This window comes from Carcharodon carcharias, chromosome 5 (genome assembly GCF_017639515.1).
Source record: "Carcharodon carcharias isolate sCarCar2 chromosome 5, sCarCar2.pri, whole genome shotgun sequence".
NCBI classification, from domain to species: Eukaryota; Metazoa; Chordata; class Chondrichthyes; order Lamniformes; family Lamnidae; genus Carcharodon; species Carcharodon carcharias.
Genome location: NC_054471.1, coordinates 110442036 through 110458956, shown reverse-complemented (window position 1 = coordinate 110458956; position 16921 = coordinate 110442036). Strand labels below are relative to the sequence as shown.

General features: G+C 40.2%; 1 protein-coding gene across 1 annotated transcript in view; it reads left to right on the top strand.

Moving 5' to 3' along the window:
• gckr (glucokinase (hexokinase 4) regulator) overlaps positions 1-16921 on the top strand; it is a 95624-nt gene that overhangs the window by 5017 nt on the left and 73686 nt on the right. The window contains 6 exon segments of the mRNA XM_041187374.1: positions 1007-1075; positions 2235-2303; positions 11990-12051; positions 12136-12202; positions 12819-12872; positions 14150-14244. Coding sequence (XP_041043308.1) covers positions 1007-1075; positions 2235-2303; positions 11990-12051; positions 12136-12202; positions 12819-12872; positions 14150-14244 — 416 coding nt within the window.

Sequence of the window (16921 nt, the reverse complement as noted above, 5' to 3'; positions counted from 1 at the left end):
ACAAGTGGGGGGGTTGCCCCTAATGCACACAGGTCACCCCCCAAAGTATAAACCTCCCCCTATCTTCCCAACTTTGGTGAAAAAACAACTTTCCCACTCTCGCCTGCCTCCTGCTGCCCAGAGTATTATGGTAGTGAAGGAGGATTGAGTTCCTTAAGTGGCCTCAATAGGCCTAAGGGTGGGTGAGCTAGTGGGCGTCTTACTCACCCGTTCTATTATGGGGACTGGGTCAGGGGCGAGCGGGAAAGTGGTGGGCTAACCACCCATCATATTTTATGTGCCCCCACCCCTATTGAAAACATTCCCAGCAGGAGGAAGTGTAAAATCCAGCCCATGAGCTGAATCTTCAAATATTATGGATCAGTACCTGACAATAAAGGGCAGCATCTTACCTATGTCGGGCAGACTGGGCGGGAGCGGGCACGGAGCTGCCTCAGGGAGATTAAGTTCATAATAAAACATTTGAATAAATGAACAGAAGACTTATTTAAACATGTCCCCTCATGTGACAGTGTCAGTTGAACTAGCACATGTTTCTACATTAAACAAAATGTATTTAATTATTTTATTAAACCTTTAGGAAACCTCATCCCGCCCGTGGTTGAGGTTTCCTGAAAAATGTGAAGGCCGCTTGGGCTCTTCGCCTGCTTGCCAACCTTAAACTTGGATGGGCAGCATTGCAAACAACTTTAATTGTTTTTTTAATGGCCTTAATAGGCCATTGACAGTTCGGTAGGTGCGCACCTGCCTCTGGCACGTGCCCGCCAAACAAAATATCTAAATGACGCACGATGACATTGGGACACACGCCGGACATCATCACACATCATTTTGCGCGTTGGTGTGTCAGGCCTGCCCCTACATGCCGACGGCAATATCCTGGGCAAAGTTGCTGTCAGTAACAAAAATGGAGCAAATCCAATGATTTTAGTGCACATTAGTTTTCCTTAAATTAATTTTTATAACACGCAGCAACTGATCAATATGTCTTTTGTTTTATTGCCAGACACTATACAGTGAATCTATTTTAAGAGCAATGGTTGACACTGCCAAACAAGTTCAAGAACTGTTGAAGGTATGGGTCCTTTAGCAGGCAAGTTACAATTTTGACAATGCTAAAAGGTATTCCTGATATTGGTGAAAATATCATAAATGTTGCTTAAGTAACTGAACACTTTGAGGTAAATTTTACAATTTAACACGCCTAATGCTGAGCTTCGCACAAAGGGAGCACATTGTGGGAATCCATTTCAGATATTATTTCACCCAACTCACAGCCTGCATGTTTTTCTGTCCAATAATTTTTAATGGATGATCAATAATGTGGACTGCCTCTGTATTCAAATTCCCAACATGTGCTTCTGTTATGCTCTAAATCATGAAATAGACCCAGTTTCTACCCTTTATAAAATGCAGCTATATGGTTAAGTCCCTATGTCAGTTATTTCCCTAGGGGAGGTAACAAGTGCAAACTAGCTGCTTCCTGACAAAGAGGGAAGAAAAAATATATCAATTGAACAGCCATTTGCATTCTTGCAGACAGCAATCAGGTGGTCATTCATGTTGCCAGCAAACTGTGCATGATCAGTGTAGAAGCATAATAAAAAAATATAAACACTTCAGCAAAATGTTAAATAAATAAATGTGCAAACACAAAACTTAACCGGCAGGATTTTACTGTTGGCGAGCAGGGGTGCGGCCTGCTCCCTGACACGTAAAATGATGCGGGATGACATCAGGTGGAACACCCAACGTCACCCCGCTCCATTTAAATTTTCAGGAAGGCGGGGGCACAGCAAAATCAGCTGCTTGCTCACTGACCTGTGAATGGCCAATTGAGGCCATTGACAGATCAATTAAAGTAATTAGTGGACCTACCGTCCAACCTTAAGGCTGGCGGGAAGGCCAGGAGCCCCAGCAGGAAGTAGAAAAAACATGAAACCTCATCCACATCCACACCTTGATTTTAGGCACTTTAAGCCTCAATGCAGATGGTGAATGCTACAATTATTAATACTTATTCTAATTTTACTCAAGTGGTCTGGGTTGAAGATCTAAACAGTTTTATGATTTGAGACAAAAACAGAATTACCTGGAAAAACTCAGCAGGTCTGGCAGCATCGGCGGAGAAGAAAAGAGTTGACGTTTCGAGTCCTCATGACCCTTCGAGACGTTTGCCAACACTAAAGGTGTGATTGAGTTATTTTTAGTACAGATGGTATGGCTATTTCCAGGATCCTGAGGGAAACCTCATTGTGCTAAGCGGATGTGGGACTTCAGGAAGATTAGCATTTCTGCTTTCAGTACATACGTTTTATCTTTTTTAACCACTCCAGTTAACTTTGTTCCTAGTCATTTATATAAATCCAGTTTGCCCTCTAGTGGATTAGCTATCAACTAATACATTGCATGAGACAGTTTCAACTGATAAGTTAAATTTTAGCAGAATTGATCCAATGTATCTACAGGAACATAAGAATGAGTAGAACATAAAAAATGACCTATACAGCATACTGGTCATTCATTTTTAGTGTAATTTTATTTTAATAATTTAGATGCTGCAACTGAAAGGTTTTTGTTCCATTGTAAGTTTAATTAACACTCTGTTATCCACTCTGTGGTCCATCCTTGTTTTCCCATTTAGCTTCTTTTAGATGTGTGATGAGCTGGAATGGCAATTTCTCAGCTAGCAGAGCAAATTACTGACAAACCCTGATGTTGTCATTAATATTGATTTATTAATAAAGTGAAAAATAACAAAGAAGGAAAATATAGAAGAAGAATGCAGCAGGTGAAGTGGTAGTGAATTGCAACATGGGGCCAATACAACAGAAAACAATTCGGCCTACTGCTTTTATTCCTATTATACAGAGTCTGACTGAGCTGATACTCTAATAAGAATATGGGCTTGGATTTGTCATTGTAACTATGGGTAGAGCAGCTTAGCAACTAAATTAGGTTAAAGTAAATTGTGGTATTCAGTCTTTACTGTTGGCTGAGATGTTTTGACCAGTCAGAAATATCATTCTTTAATACCCAAAACCTGTAACTATGGAAACGTGAAGCTGTTATGAATATACTCAGTTTTCAAGGTTGAAGTCCTCCTTCAGTATCTGGCTATATCCCTTATATTTTCCTTCTACTGTTTCATTTTGTCACCTCATTTTTCCAGTTCTATTATATTTGAGCAGGCCATTGTGATGAGTTTTGATCCAGAAGCAATAAAGTAAGGAAAAGTTGTAATTTCTTTAAAGTGTCTGTGGAGTTCGTAATGGTTTTCAATTATGTTAGAAAATGATTTTTAAAAGTTTGCATCAATTGTAAAAGGATCAGTTGTAATTTTCTTGATTAATAAGAATTACTGGTCCATGTGACCTGGTGACACTTGACCTGGAAGCAGTACCAACAGGAAGGATGTTAAGATACAGAAGTCATGTGCTTAGATACAAAGATGAGTTTCAAGACAAAGGAGACTTGTAGCCAGAAGGCAATCAGCATACAGATGTAAACACAAAGGGACAGAGACAAAAAGAGGAACACAGAGTTAATGTAAGAAGAAGCCAACAAAACTCTGTGAAAAGGTTAGTTTTCTGTTTGACAGTAAGCAGAAAAATAGAATTTCAGAAGCTTTTAGGGAAACAATGTATGAATGAACTAAAAGGGGTTAAATCTTTAAAAATAGTGCAAATAGGTCAGGCATGCAAAAGAGCTGAGAGTTTATATCAGAGGACCTGGTTGGTTGGTCAGTTGAAAAAGAACTCTGGAAAGCTACGCCAGCAAGACTGATGTGATCCAAGTGATTGAGGGTTAATAGAAGTGTGTCTTGTCAGTGTTAACCATATCTGGGGACTTCTGATTGAATACGCAGCCAGTGAATGTGACCCGATGGCCAAATCAATTGAATTGGAAAGATTGTGAAATTGCATGTGGTGCCACATTTGAGCAGGGAATGATGTGAGTGCTTGTGGTGCTGTAGGATAGGTCTTTGTTGTTTTGACAGTTAAAGTGAAATTTACCTGTTTTTTTGAAGTATCGTCTGCCTGTTAATTTATGTTGGTCCTGACTCGTGTTAAAGTTATGAAAAGTAAAATCCTCTTGGTAATTTCTTCATTTTGGGTCATTCAATAAATGTCATTGTTTTGGTTTATAGTTCCCCCCTCAAGGAACGTAGCACCAGGCGCAAACTTCCAGTCCCGCCAGCTGCAGGAGGCTTGGCAGGTGGAGGAACTTAATTTAGCATGAGGCTAAAAATAAGTTTTCCGATGACGGGATGAACTTTAGGAATTAAGTTCTTGGTACCAGAACAATGTTGGGAACAGCTTTTAAGTACATTAGCATGTATGCTCATTAAAAGGCCACCTCACCAGAATTAAGATTCCCCCTCCAAATTAAGTTCCCCTCCAGCGAGAAATCAGAACATTCACTTTTATGAACCCCGGATAAGTGGCATCCACCTGGCAAGGTAGACTCCTTCCACAATTAAGGGTGAGTTGCTGCTGCATTGTCCTCTTTGAGGAGCACCTGGAAATGTCAGCCTATGCTTAAGACTGGGTGATGGCAGTGCAAGTTGCATGGAGGATGACAAAGGAAGGGCGGAAGGGCAGAGCAGTGGCCGGCAAAGGTAGAAGGAATAGTGCAGGCTGTCTGGGTTCTCTTTAAATAAGCCACCTTCGATCCCATGAGGTAATGGCAGGGACGTTGAGCTCCTGGCTGCCCCCACTCCGATAATCAGCGAGCTTCTCGCAGATACATATTTAATGAACTGAACATCACAAGATCGTGTATGGTCAGCCGTCCCACCCCTCTAACAGAAATCACTCCCACTTCCTCGCCCACCACTGAATGTAGGCTCCAGAATGGAAGATTCTAGCCACCACCTTTGTAACTCCCCTTCCTTTTCCCTGTGTCTTATTTCCTTGTTTTTTAAAAAAATTCACGCTCTTCTTCATTCCCTTTTATTTACAGTATTTTATTAATTTCCACTTGCTTTGTTAATTTTTTATCTTCTTTATTCTTTGATTTTCCTTTTATATTTCTACAAATTTTCTTCCCCTTTTGAGCTCCATGCATGTTTCGAGCTAGAAGACCTCTATCCCCAACCAATGGCCCCTATAATTCATGATAAGATGATTGATGAGCATCCACAGAAACACAAACACTAAGATTTAAACTTTCACCACCAGGTGAAAAATTGGAAGTAGCAGATCAGCTGTCCATTATATTAATGCCAAAAGGAAGTAAAATTGGCCAGGGTATATAAAGGAAGCCAAGTACATCACCACAAGCTTTCTACCAAGCAGTGAAAGTCCAAATTTTCCCGAAAGCTTCAGACTATTACAATGTCAGGGGAATAAGTCATAATAAAGCATGGAAAGAAAGGCCAATTCCTTCTACTAAAGATGTACATCCTGATACGTAACACAAGCATGATGTTAGCAGCTTCTGACTGAGTGCAGATCGAAACAGAATGTGAGCTTGGGAAGTTAATAAAGGAGAGAGTTTGGTGAAGTGAGGGAGGCAGAGCTGTTCAGACCTTCTACAAAAATGGGGGTGGTCCAAGAGAGGGTACCAGAGACCAGAGGCAGAAATGAGGGCTGAAGCCCAGAAGCGTTAATTAGGTGAGCAGATAGATGAGTGGTTGGTGAGTTTTAAGCTTTTTTTCTCGATATAAGCAAGGGTAGTAGTTTAAACTGTTACTGGGGAGATATAAGTATTGCATTCAATTTATGGCTTAACAAGTTATACCACTTGATATAACTACAAATAACCATTCAGTGATATTTCTAAACTTTAAGTAAAACATGGTAAATATGGCAGGGCTGATGATGTGTAGCAGCTGTAGCATGTGGGAGCTGGTGGACAACTGTGTGTTCCACGGTAACCACATCCACAGTAAGTGCTTATAGATTAAGGAACTTCAGCTCAGAGTTGATGAGCTGGAGTCTGAGCTTCAGACACTGTGATACCTTGGGATGGATTGGGTGGATGTTATCTGGACACATTAGCTGAGATTTTCCAGTCCTGCCCGCAGCAGGAAGCAGTGCAGGAGTGACCAGAAAATTTGGAGAGCAGCCAAAAGTCCATTGACATTGGGCAGGAAGAAGCATCAGCCCTTGCAATTGTCCAACAGGTTTAAGGTTCCTGCAACTTGTTTGGACAACAGCAGGGATTGCAGGAAAGATGAGCAAACTGACCACGGCACCATGGTGAAGCAGGCTTAGGGGACAGAATAGTTAGGGGAATAGATACAGTTCTATGCAGGCGAAAGCATGAGTCCCAAAGGCTGTATTGCTTGTCCTGTGCCAGGGTAAGGACATCTCCTCTGGGTGGAAGAGGAACTTGGAGTGGGAGGGGAAGGATCAAGTTGTTGTGGTCCACGTGGGTACAAACAACATAGATATGACTAAGAAAGAGATTCTGTTAAGGGAGTATGAGCAGTTAGGGTCTAAATTAAAAAGCAGAACCTCAAACATAATAATCTTTGGATGACTACCTGAGTCACAAGCAAGTTGGCATTTGGTAAATAAGATCAGAGGGTTGAAATGTGGCTCAAGGATTGATGTTGGAGAAAGTGGATTCAATTGGTGGGGCACTGGCACCAATACTAGAGAAAGAGGGAGCTACATCATTGGGATGGCCACCTTCTGAACCACGCCAGGACCAGAATGCTGGCAAATCTTATAACTAGGGCTGTAGAGAGGGCTTTAAACTAAATAGTTGGGGAGAGGGTTCATGTAAGGTGAGATTTGGAACAGTAAAGAGAACAGATAAGACAATAGTGCAGGGTAATGAAAGGGGTAATGATAACTGGAGTGTGACAAGAAGGGACAGAGGTTACAAACATAAAAAGTGTACCAGCAAATAAGGTCAGAGTAGGTAAAAATGGTTAAATGACAGAATTAGAGGCTCTTTACCTGAATTCTCACATTTGTATTAAGATGAATGAATTCATAGCATAAATAGAAATAAATGAATATGATATAATAGCCCTTACAGAGATGTGGTTGCGAGGTGACCAGGCTTGGTACTTGAGTATGAAAGTGCCTTTTACATTTTGGAAGGAGGGGAGAAAAGGAAAATGAGATGTTAATAAAGAATGAGATCAGTATAGCAGCGAGAAATTACCTTGGATCAGAAGATCAATTTGTAGAATCAGTTTGGGTGGAGATAAGAAATAGCGAAGGAAAGAAATTATTGGTGGGAGTAGTTTATAGACCCACTAACAGTAGCTACACAGAAGCACAGAGTATAAATCAAGAAATAATGGATGCTTGTAAAAAAGGTACCTCAATAATCATAGGTGTCATTAATCTTCACATTGAATGGATAAATCAAATTGGCAAAGGTAGCCTGGAAGATAAGTTCATGGAGAGCATTTCAGACAGTTTCTTAGAACAGTACATTCTGGAACCTACCAGGGACCAAGCTACTTTGAAATTGGCAACATGTAATGAGACAGGATTAATTAAAGACCCCATTGTAAAGTGTTATCTAGGTAAGAGTGATTATAACAAGATAGAATTTCATATTGAGTTTGAGAATGGGAAATATGGGTCCATAACTAGTGTCTTAAGCTTAAATAAAGGCAATTACAAGAGTATGAAGATAAACTTGGCTAAAATGGACTCAGAAAATTGGTTATAAGTTAAGACACTAGAGAAGTAGTTTCAAACATTTAAGAATATATTTCAAACTCTCAACAAAGATATATTACATTGAGAAAGAAAGACTCTACTGGAAGGATGCACCATCTGTGGCTAACTAAGGGAGTTAAGAATGTTGTTAAATTGAAAGAAAAGGAATACAATGTTGCAAAGATTTGTGGTAGTCCAGAGACTGGGGACCTCCGATTTAAGATGTAGAAGAAGAGGAATTTCTTCTTTCAGAGGGTCATAAGTGCTTGGAATTCTCTTCCCCAGCAAGCAGTGGAGGCTGGGTCATTGAATATATTCAAGTCAGAGTTAGACAGATTTTTGATTGACAAGGGGCAGGCAGGAAAGTTGAGTTAAGGCCACAAGCAGATCAGCCATCATCTTATTGAATGGTGGAGCAGGCTTGAGGGGCCAAATGACCTTCTTATTTCTTATGCTGTTATATTCTTATGCTCTTACCTAAACAAGTTAATACCCTAAGGAAAGGCTTTTTTTTTTCTCTTCCAAAAGAAATTCAAGCCTCCAAAAACTCTATTTAACGTTAGATCCCGATTTACACAACGAGTTTCTAACCATGTTATAATATCGCCAGTGTGGATTTTACATGGAATGATTTTCCACCCCACCCAACCTAAAAGTTGGTTAGCACCTCGCCAACCAGAAATCCAGCTGCCTCACATTGACTATATGCTGATGGCAGCCTTAATTAGTTGTGTTGGGACGTCAGCCCCATCAGGGAGGACGTCCTGCCCTAGAGAGCTGGCTAGCCGGTAGCTCCGCCGTCCTAGCTGCACCAGAAGATATTAATGTCCACTTCTGGGACTACAGCCTGTCCACCCAAAGAAGGGAAGATGGATACCGGACTTCAGGTAAACCCAGGGATTTTGAGTAGCCACTGTAAGATCCCAGTGAGGAGGGAAGGACAGTGGCAGAAGTTGTGTTAGAAAGGCCCGAGGGGAAGGCATAAATGGGGGGTATCCTGATGGGCACAGGAGACCCCCAAATGAGATACATGCCCTCCGTGCCCGATAGCAGCCTGTGCAGTCATAGGCTTCCCTGTAGGCTGAAAAATTGCCGCAGATGTGGTATGAGGTCCTTAAGAGGCAATTAATTGTCTACTTAAGGGCCTCAATAGGCTTAAGGGCAGGACCTTACACACTACCCATAATATGAGGGGACAGGACAGGACAGGGGTGGGTGGGAAGGTAGTGGGCTGGCTACCCGCTTTGTTGCACATCTTCAAATACTCCCCAGGGAGGGGGAGAGGGCTGTAAAATCCATCCCCATGTTTTACATAGCATTTGGTGATCTCAGTTTCTGTTTATTCTTATGACCCTTTGTCCACTTCCTAAATAAACATTCACTCAATCTAATACAACAACAAATCTTTAATTATTTCAGCTGGGTGTCCATTCCACGCACCCATGACTCTGAGGAAAATCTCAAGTCTTGCCTGAGATTTGTTGATTTTATATTCATGCCTATTAATACTGTGTATGCAATCAAAATTAAATCATCTTCTTGTCTCTACATTATTAATTCCTGTAAGTACTTTAAAAGCCTGGATTATAGTTCCTTTCATACAAGGATACAAAATGGATGGATAAAGACCAGCAAGTTTATTGAGCCCAGCCCATGCTGATCTGGTGAAATTTCTGCACATCCCCATCCTACTTCCACCACCACCACTACCTCAATATAACTATGCAATCTCCTGAATGAAGTAAAAACAGAAAAAAATACCATAGGTTAATTTAGGAGCAAAAACTCTGGGGAATTGCTCTCCAAACCCTGAAGGTGATCTAAAAATTTCTAGGATTCAATGATAACTCAGCTATAGAACCCTGACCTCCTATATGTTAGCCATCTCAGGCGCTTGTAAAATCTTTCTTTTGAAAGTTTGTAATGACTCTCCGCTGAACCCATTTATTGTCAACTTATTCCACAGATCATTCATGCACAAAAATAAGTACCTCATACACACAGTTTTTTGCTTTCATAATTCATATGTACATCCCCTTGTCTTCCCGAACCTAATTAGCTTGAATAGCTTATCCACTTGAAATCTGTCTAATCCTTTCATTATTTTAATTACCTCAATCAACTCTTCTCAAAAGTTGTGATTTTTCTCAAGTAAAAAGCCTCAGCTCTCTTAGCCTATCCTGAAAACTGGTACCTAGTTCAAAGACCTTCAATGTAATGACTTTCCTCCGAACCTCTATACCGTTTCTATATTTCCCACTCTATGACCAATTTGTCAAACTTCTTTCCTCTCACAGACTCTCGAAGAATTGAAATTATTTTCATAAAGTCCTAGACCCTGAAACTATCTGTATCAGCCGCCTTTCAACAAATCAATACCCTTTTGACAAACTAAAGAATATTAAAAGAGGCTTGCTTAAGGATACAGACAGTTCCCCTTCAAATGCAGCCTAAAATATAATTGGTCTTTCTAATAACCACCACACGTCGGCAGGTTGTATTTCTGTTAATAGTTAACAATTTTTCGCAAATGCATTTCTTTGTCCACCTTTGTGAGGCACATATCTTCATCATTTTCATATTTTCAGCGTATGAGACTTGCATTTTTATCTGTTAAAATTATCCTGCTATTCTTTATACACGATTATTATGCTTAGGACGATGATGGACTAGTCATGGATATCTATGATATGTTAAGTTTGTTATGTACCTTGCACACTCCTTATTTGAGTATCACCATTCTATGACACATAGGGCAGAATCTTTTGTTTGTTGGGCGGGCCGGTCGGAGGTGGGTGCGGAGCCGATCGCCGCCCGCGATTAGCTGTGCACCGCCAATTTACATGGGTGGGCCAGTTAAACCCAGTGCTACCTGTGCGGGCAGGGGGAAGGAAGGAGAGTTGTGGCCTGTGCTCTTTCACTCATGCATGCAAAGAGTGCAGAAATGTCTCTGAGGTACGGAGCTGCCTCACGGAGATTAAGTTGAATTTGAAACTTCAAAATAAAAAAAGTTAAAAATCATTTACACATGTCCCGTCATGTAACAGCATCACATGAGGTGGGACATGTTTATGAAATGTTTTAAAAATATTTATTAATTTAATTAACCTTCATGAACCCTCATCCCACCAGTGAATGAGGTTTCATGAAAAATGTAAAGACCGCCTGGGCTCTTCACCTGCCCATCAATCTTAAGGTTGTATGGGCAGCCCTGTCAATTTTGTTCATTTGTTTATTAATGGCCTTAACAGGCCTTTGACAGTTCAATGGGCGCGCAGCCAACTCCGGTGTGCACCTGCTGAACAAAAGATCGGAATGACGCACAGTAACGTCGAGACGCACGCCCGCAACACCACACATCATTTTATGTGTCGGCATGTGGGGGCAAGAGTAAATTCTGCCCATAAATACACCAGTGACTGTACATTTCTGCCATTAGTTTCTTAAGCTCATAGTCTCATAAATTGATGAACACTATTCTAATACCTACAGCATAATTAGTGTGGTGTACTTCAGGGGAAATTTGCTTAGCTCTGACTTTCTTTTGACAAAACCAATGGAGATACACTTGTGGGAATAAATGTGTTGCCATGTTTTGTTGGCTTGGGTAGGTGACTGACTCACTGTGGAGAAATGGGGAAAGTGACTGCCAGCCATCTGTTTCTCATATGCTCTTCTGAAAGACAGGCAACTAGCAGTTGAAGGTTAGGTGGACCAACTTGGCACATGCAATGGATGTCTAAGGCCTTTCTAATGCAATCTTCAGGTGGGCTTGTCTTTCTGAAACAGGTGGAAGACTGTTTAAGTATGCAAATAAGAGTCCTGCATTGACTTCCATGTGGAAGCCCATAACAAAAAAGTGTAAGACAAATAATTTGGGGAAGCTCATTGATCAGATCTTATATTGCCTTGACCCAACCAGGCTATGATGATTGGAAGATTCTTTAGCTCATTGGTTTAAATGGTCCAGTTCCCTTTGAGTTCTACCAATAATCTCTCTTATACCTATTATCTGCATAACACCTCAAAACAGTCATTTCATTATTTGGCCTATATATTATTTTCAGCATTTATTCTGAAAGCCAATTAAAGTTGAGTGTTCAATATCAATGCCAATCTTCTACCACTTAACTGGCCAATAGTTTAATGGCAGAGAACTAAAAGCTGGTTGGTGCCCCTTTGCCCTTTCTGGCTTAGGATATGTGGCTCAGTGAAAGAAAAACAGGAAAATTAAAGGGTAACACACATTTGAAAAACACTAATAATTTAGCTGCTATATCATGCTTAAAGTATTGGTTAGGAACACTGTGTTGCTGGCCAAATTAAAGTGATTAACCTGTCTTTATTGGTTTCAGTCATCCTTCAACAATTTGTTCAAAACAACAAGCTATGGTTACATTATTGCCGGGGGAGACAAGTAAGTGTGAACTATGAAATATGGGATTTGTATTTATAAAAAGTATTTCCTCAAAAATAACTTATTTTGTTTTGTGTTCTGCAGAGCATTAATAACCTCTCAGGAGCTACCTGAGGATAATCCAGAGGCAGGAATTAAAATGTTAAATAAAGTAAGTTTAATTACTGTTTGACTGTAATAATGTATTTTTTCACCTAGCTATGTTATAATTGCATCATTTAATGATCATATGAGTTTATTGCTCTACAATTTAATTCAGATCTAAGGTGAAATTCCAGAGTAAATTATGTCATGTGCTGCAGTTAAGGAATCCATTCATAGTTCCTTTGTCTGGGTTTTCATAACATTTTGAGAATTATCTTTGACCATTTACCAAAGACTGGGCAGAATTTTTCAAATAAACTAAGATAACAAATAAAAAAACTACCTCCATTGTTTATATTTTCACATAGAAAAGTACTGTCACCTCTTCTTCTTTTGAGGCAGCAAGGTAGATCTTTACTTTGTGGGATAGTGTAAAACTCTTGCGAGACTGATAGCAAATCAGTAGCTCATCTTATTTCTTTCCATTTTTATTTCCATGAATTCTCAAAAGAAGCTGCTTTTTTCACAGCAAGAGTGCAACAAAATAGATATGTTTTGAAAATTAGTTCCTAAGTGTTATATTGTTAGCAGCTTATTTTTTAAACTAACAGCAAGAAGGCACAATACAGTTAACAATGAGAAACTTATTACTTACTTTCATTAAATGTAATGTTTATTTGTAGATTTCAGAAAGGAAAGAGAAAGTAATGTTCATTGGAATTTCATGTGGATTGTCAGTAAGTGTAATCAAATTCATACATCATTTCAAACTGAATGTTTACTGTTACTGTTCTTTTACTATGGCATATGTTCTGTACCAGTTCCAAGCTTACTATAAATACTTTTAAAAATGCAATAAGGTAAATTTTCATCATAGAAATCAATTGGATTACCATAGAGCATGATCTATAATGAATGGGTTATCAACTTCATGAGGTTGTTGCCTAGGCAGTGAAGATCAAACCTGTTCTCCAGATCTCTATGTTCACATTTCAACTTTCATTTGTAATTTTTCTCACATAGGGGAGCCCACCCACACTCTTCTGATTTGTGAAAGTGATTAATCACCCTCACAAATAACTTATTATCCGATGCTTCAATCTATGACTAAGTTGCTGAGAGACATGGATGATGTTGTGGTTGAGGCAAAATATTAAAATGCTTATTTCATTCTGTCACCCCAGTAGTTATAGCATCATTAGGTCTTTTGACAGTAAATTCTGTCCCCCTTCCCATTGCCAAATGATTTGAGTTGCAGTGTAAATTAATTAGCACTTATGGCAATCAATTACTTGTATGGTATAATGAAAAACATGAATGTTATTATGATTGAACTTGATAAAGCATGGAAATATATAGTTATCTTCAAACTAATATTAAATAAAGTTTATAATTGCACTATTAATTAACATGTTTACACATTCATGCAAAATTCCATTACTTTCTATTTTAAGGCAGTAACCCATTTACAAAAGATAACAAATCTATGCCTTCATTAAGGCAGTAAGCAAGGAACCTTAATATAAAAAGCTAACTTGTTCACACCACAATTCCAGTCCATAAAAAATTATGAGGTCATGAGGAATCCTCCAGTGTTTCTCCAACTTTGGAACACACTTTGAGCCCACTGGTATTTTCTAATGAGCCTTAAGTCTCCTTCAGAAAGGCATTCCCATGATCATATAAAAGGTCAAAGGAGAAGTCCCAGGAAGCATGGATTGTAGATAGAGCTACAATGTGGTCAACACAATTCCGGCTTACGCTTACTCTGAGCAGATTCATGGAATCACTTCCAGACTTAAGGTATTAGAAGAAGAAAGTGTGTTTGCCATCACATTGTGAAACACATCATAGTTCTTATTGCTGAACTGAGGCATGAGGCTGAAAAAGTCTTATGCTTAAAATAATACAGTAAAGTAATAGGAATCAGGAGTTTAAGTATCTGGTATCTCAGGTTTACCACGGTGTTGAACTACTTTTACTTTAAGGTCACATGAAATACTTCTGCTCACAGGCTCCAATTGTTACTGGTCAGCTGGATGTCTGCATGAACAACCTTGACAAGTTTATCCCTGTTCTAGTGGGGTTCAATCCAATTAATATGGCATGGTAAGAAATATCTATAAGGTAATATAAGTTATTTCTAAGCTATTGTAATATACTCAGGACCTGATTCATCTGTATCTTCAGTGAAAACTGCATGCTCTCATGTAAGATCATAAATCCTTCTATCATGTCAGACAGCAGTTGTGCAGCTGTACCTAAAAGTATCTCTTTCAATTTATGTATTTCTGTCATTACAAGCTGTCTTCTATGCTCCTAACAACTTACATCCATTAAGCTTGCTTAAATTAAGGCTATCTGCCAAGGCACTTCAATGTGTTATAGGAGGGGAATAGACACCAGGCAGGAGATTGAGGGAGTGATGGGGTTGGGACAGGCACAGAGTTAGGAGAGATGTCAAAGTATTAGTTGAATCCAGGATTTTCAAAAATGGGGCGAAATGCAGCTGCTGGTTTGGGAAGAGAATTCAAGAGTGCAAGGGTATGATTGTTGAAGATATCTGGCATCAAAGATGTAGTGAAGTGGGAATGCAGTAAGCCAAAGCTGGAAGAGTGGAAAGCAACCCATTCTAATGCAATAGTGTCCATCTTACACAATAGCAGCAATGAAATAATAATGCATGTTCACTCAGTTATGTACGGGAAGGATTAGACCTCTGCTGGGTTCACCATTGATCTCAGTCTCTGAGAAGGAAGGGTGGGCTTTTACAGAGCCAGGAAGAGCAGGAAATGTGGTAGGCAGGGTGACTTAATTAGGCAGGAGCTGATATTTCACTTTCCCTATGGCAGGTTCAAATTTTGAGATTAACTCAGGGGCGTGATTGTGGCAGGTTGGGCCTCACATCATCTCATGACAGGTTCCTATTTGCATGCCATGAATATTCATTATATTAAAACATTTTGTAATGACATCCTACCTTCATGATAAAGTCAGTGGCGCATGAGACTCTTGTTCACATCCCTTCAAAGGTGACGTGCAACAGCTGACTTTGTGCAGTTGTTTCTGAGGTCAGCAGCTTTCCTTGTTAAATTCTGCAGTGCAAAAGAGGAAGGCAGGAGAACGGCAGCTTGCATGGAAGGCGAGTCAGTGGTGTGGGGGAATCAGGTGGTTGGTGGCAGGGAGGAGTGGAAGAAGGATCCAAGGGTGGACAGAGGATGGGGTCTGGGGCATGGAGAAGTGAAGCGGGAAGGTCTCTGACTAGCTCTGTGACTAAACTAGTCTCAACAAATAGCAATGATGCACACATGAATAAAGTGAAAGCAATGTAATCTGAAATGCTTACAAGTGAAATTTAAATTTGAAAAACATCAATGCCACCATGTTAATGGCAATGGGGTTGGGTGTGAAAGTTGTGGTCATGGTGAAGAGCTTCCATTTGTCCAGGGTGCTCTGTATATCCTGCCCATAGCGACAGTATTGTCAGCTGACTGAAGGTTTCACCGCTGCAAATCTTACCATCCGCATGATCACACTTGTCTCCAATGCTCTCTGCTGATGCTTAATTGGAATTGTCTGAACCAGCAAAAAGCATGAGAGAGGAGGTGGAGCCTGCTTCCTGTTCTGCCATTGAGAACAGTGCACCACAGGTAAAATTCTGCCCTATTGTTTTATCATCCTTGAACCAGTTCCCAAATTTATTCCTGATTATCATTTTCTACCAAATAGAAACTCTAAAATAACATGTTCAATGATTAAGTTCATTCTTAATAACTGTGATCATTCAAATTTTACTATTAGTATAATTAACAGGAGTGAATTAACCTAATTCTGGTCACCATAAATATTGAACTCTGAGATAAGATCAGTTTTGTAAGATAATAACTAGACAAGGGTGTGATCCCAAAAAAAGAAAAAAAATCATTGAAAGCGTGAACTAATTAAATAAGAACAAATTCCACAATATTGTGCCACATCAGAGTTTTCCAGCTTCTTTCACACTGAGAATTATGCTAGGACAAGGGTCATCAAATATCAGAACAACCCTCCTCGACCGTCTCTCCACCATTGTCCTGCTGGATGGAACTGCCCTCTCCAGTCACAGGAAGTGAACCACCTGCAATGACTTCTCCTCCCACTCCCTCGCTGTTAGCTCTGGTGTCCCTCAAGGATTGGCCTTCTCCTGTTTCTCAAATACATCCTGCCTCTTGACAACAACATCTGAAAAGAGGAGATCAATTCCACAAGTACACTGATGCTACCCAGCTCTACTTCACCACCAGCCCTTTTGACCCCTCCACTTTCTCTAATGTGTCATGCTGTTTGTCTGACATCCAGTGCTGAATAATCTCCTCCAACTAAATACTGGGCTGACCAAAGCCACTGTGTTTGATCCTCACCACAAATTCTGTGCCCTAAAAACCGACTCCCCTTTTCTTGGCTGCTGCCTGAGGCTGAACCAACCTTATTGCTGTATTTGACCCTGAGATGAGCTTCCAACTATATATCAGCACTATCACGAGGGGTGGAATCTTCCATTCTTGGCACTGATTGAAAAAGCAGTGAGACACCCACACTGACCCTAAGGAGGAAACCCCGCCATATCTTCTGCCTATCAGGCAGTTAAGTGGACAGAGGCAATCCTTCCACCCAACTGAGGATCCTTTGAAACAAGGTACCGCCCTCTAAGAGCTACCAGCCAATCAGAAACTGGCAGTTCTTGCGCTTGACAGCGTCATGAAGGAGGCCATGGCTGCTGCCAGAACACCCATCCCCGGAGTCTCAG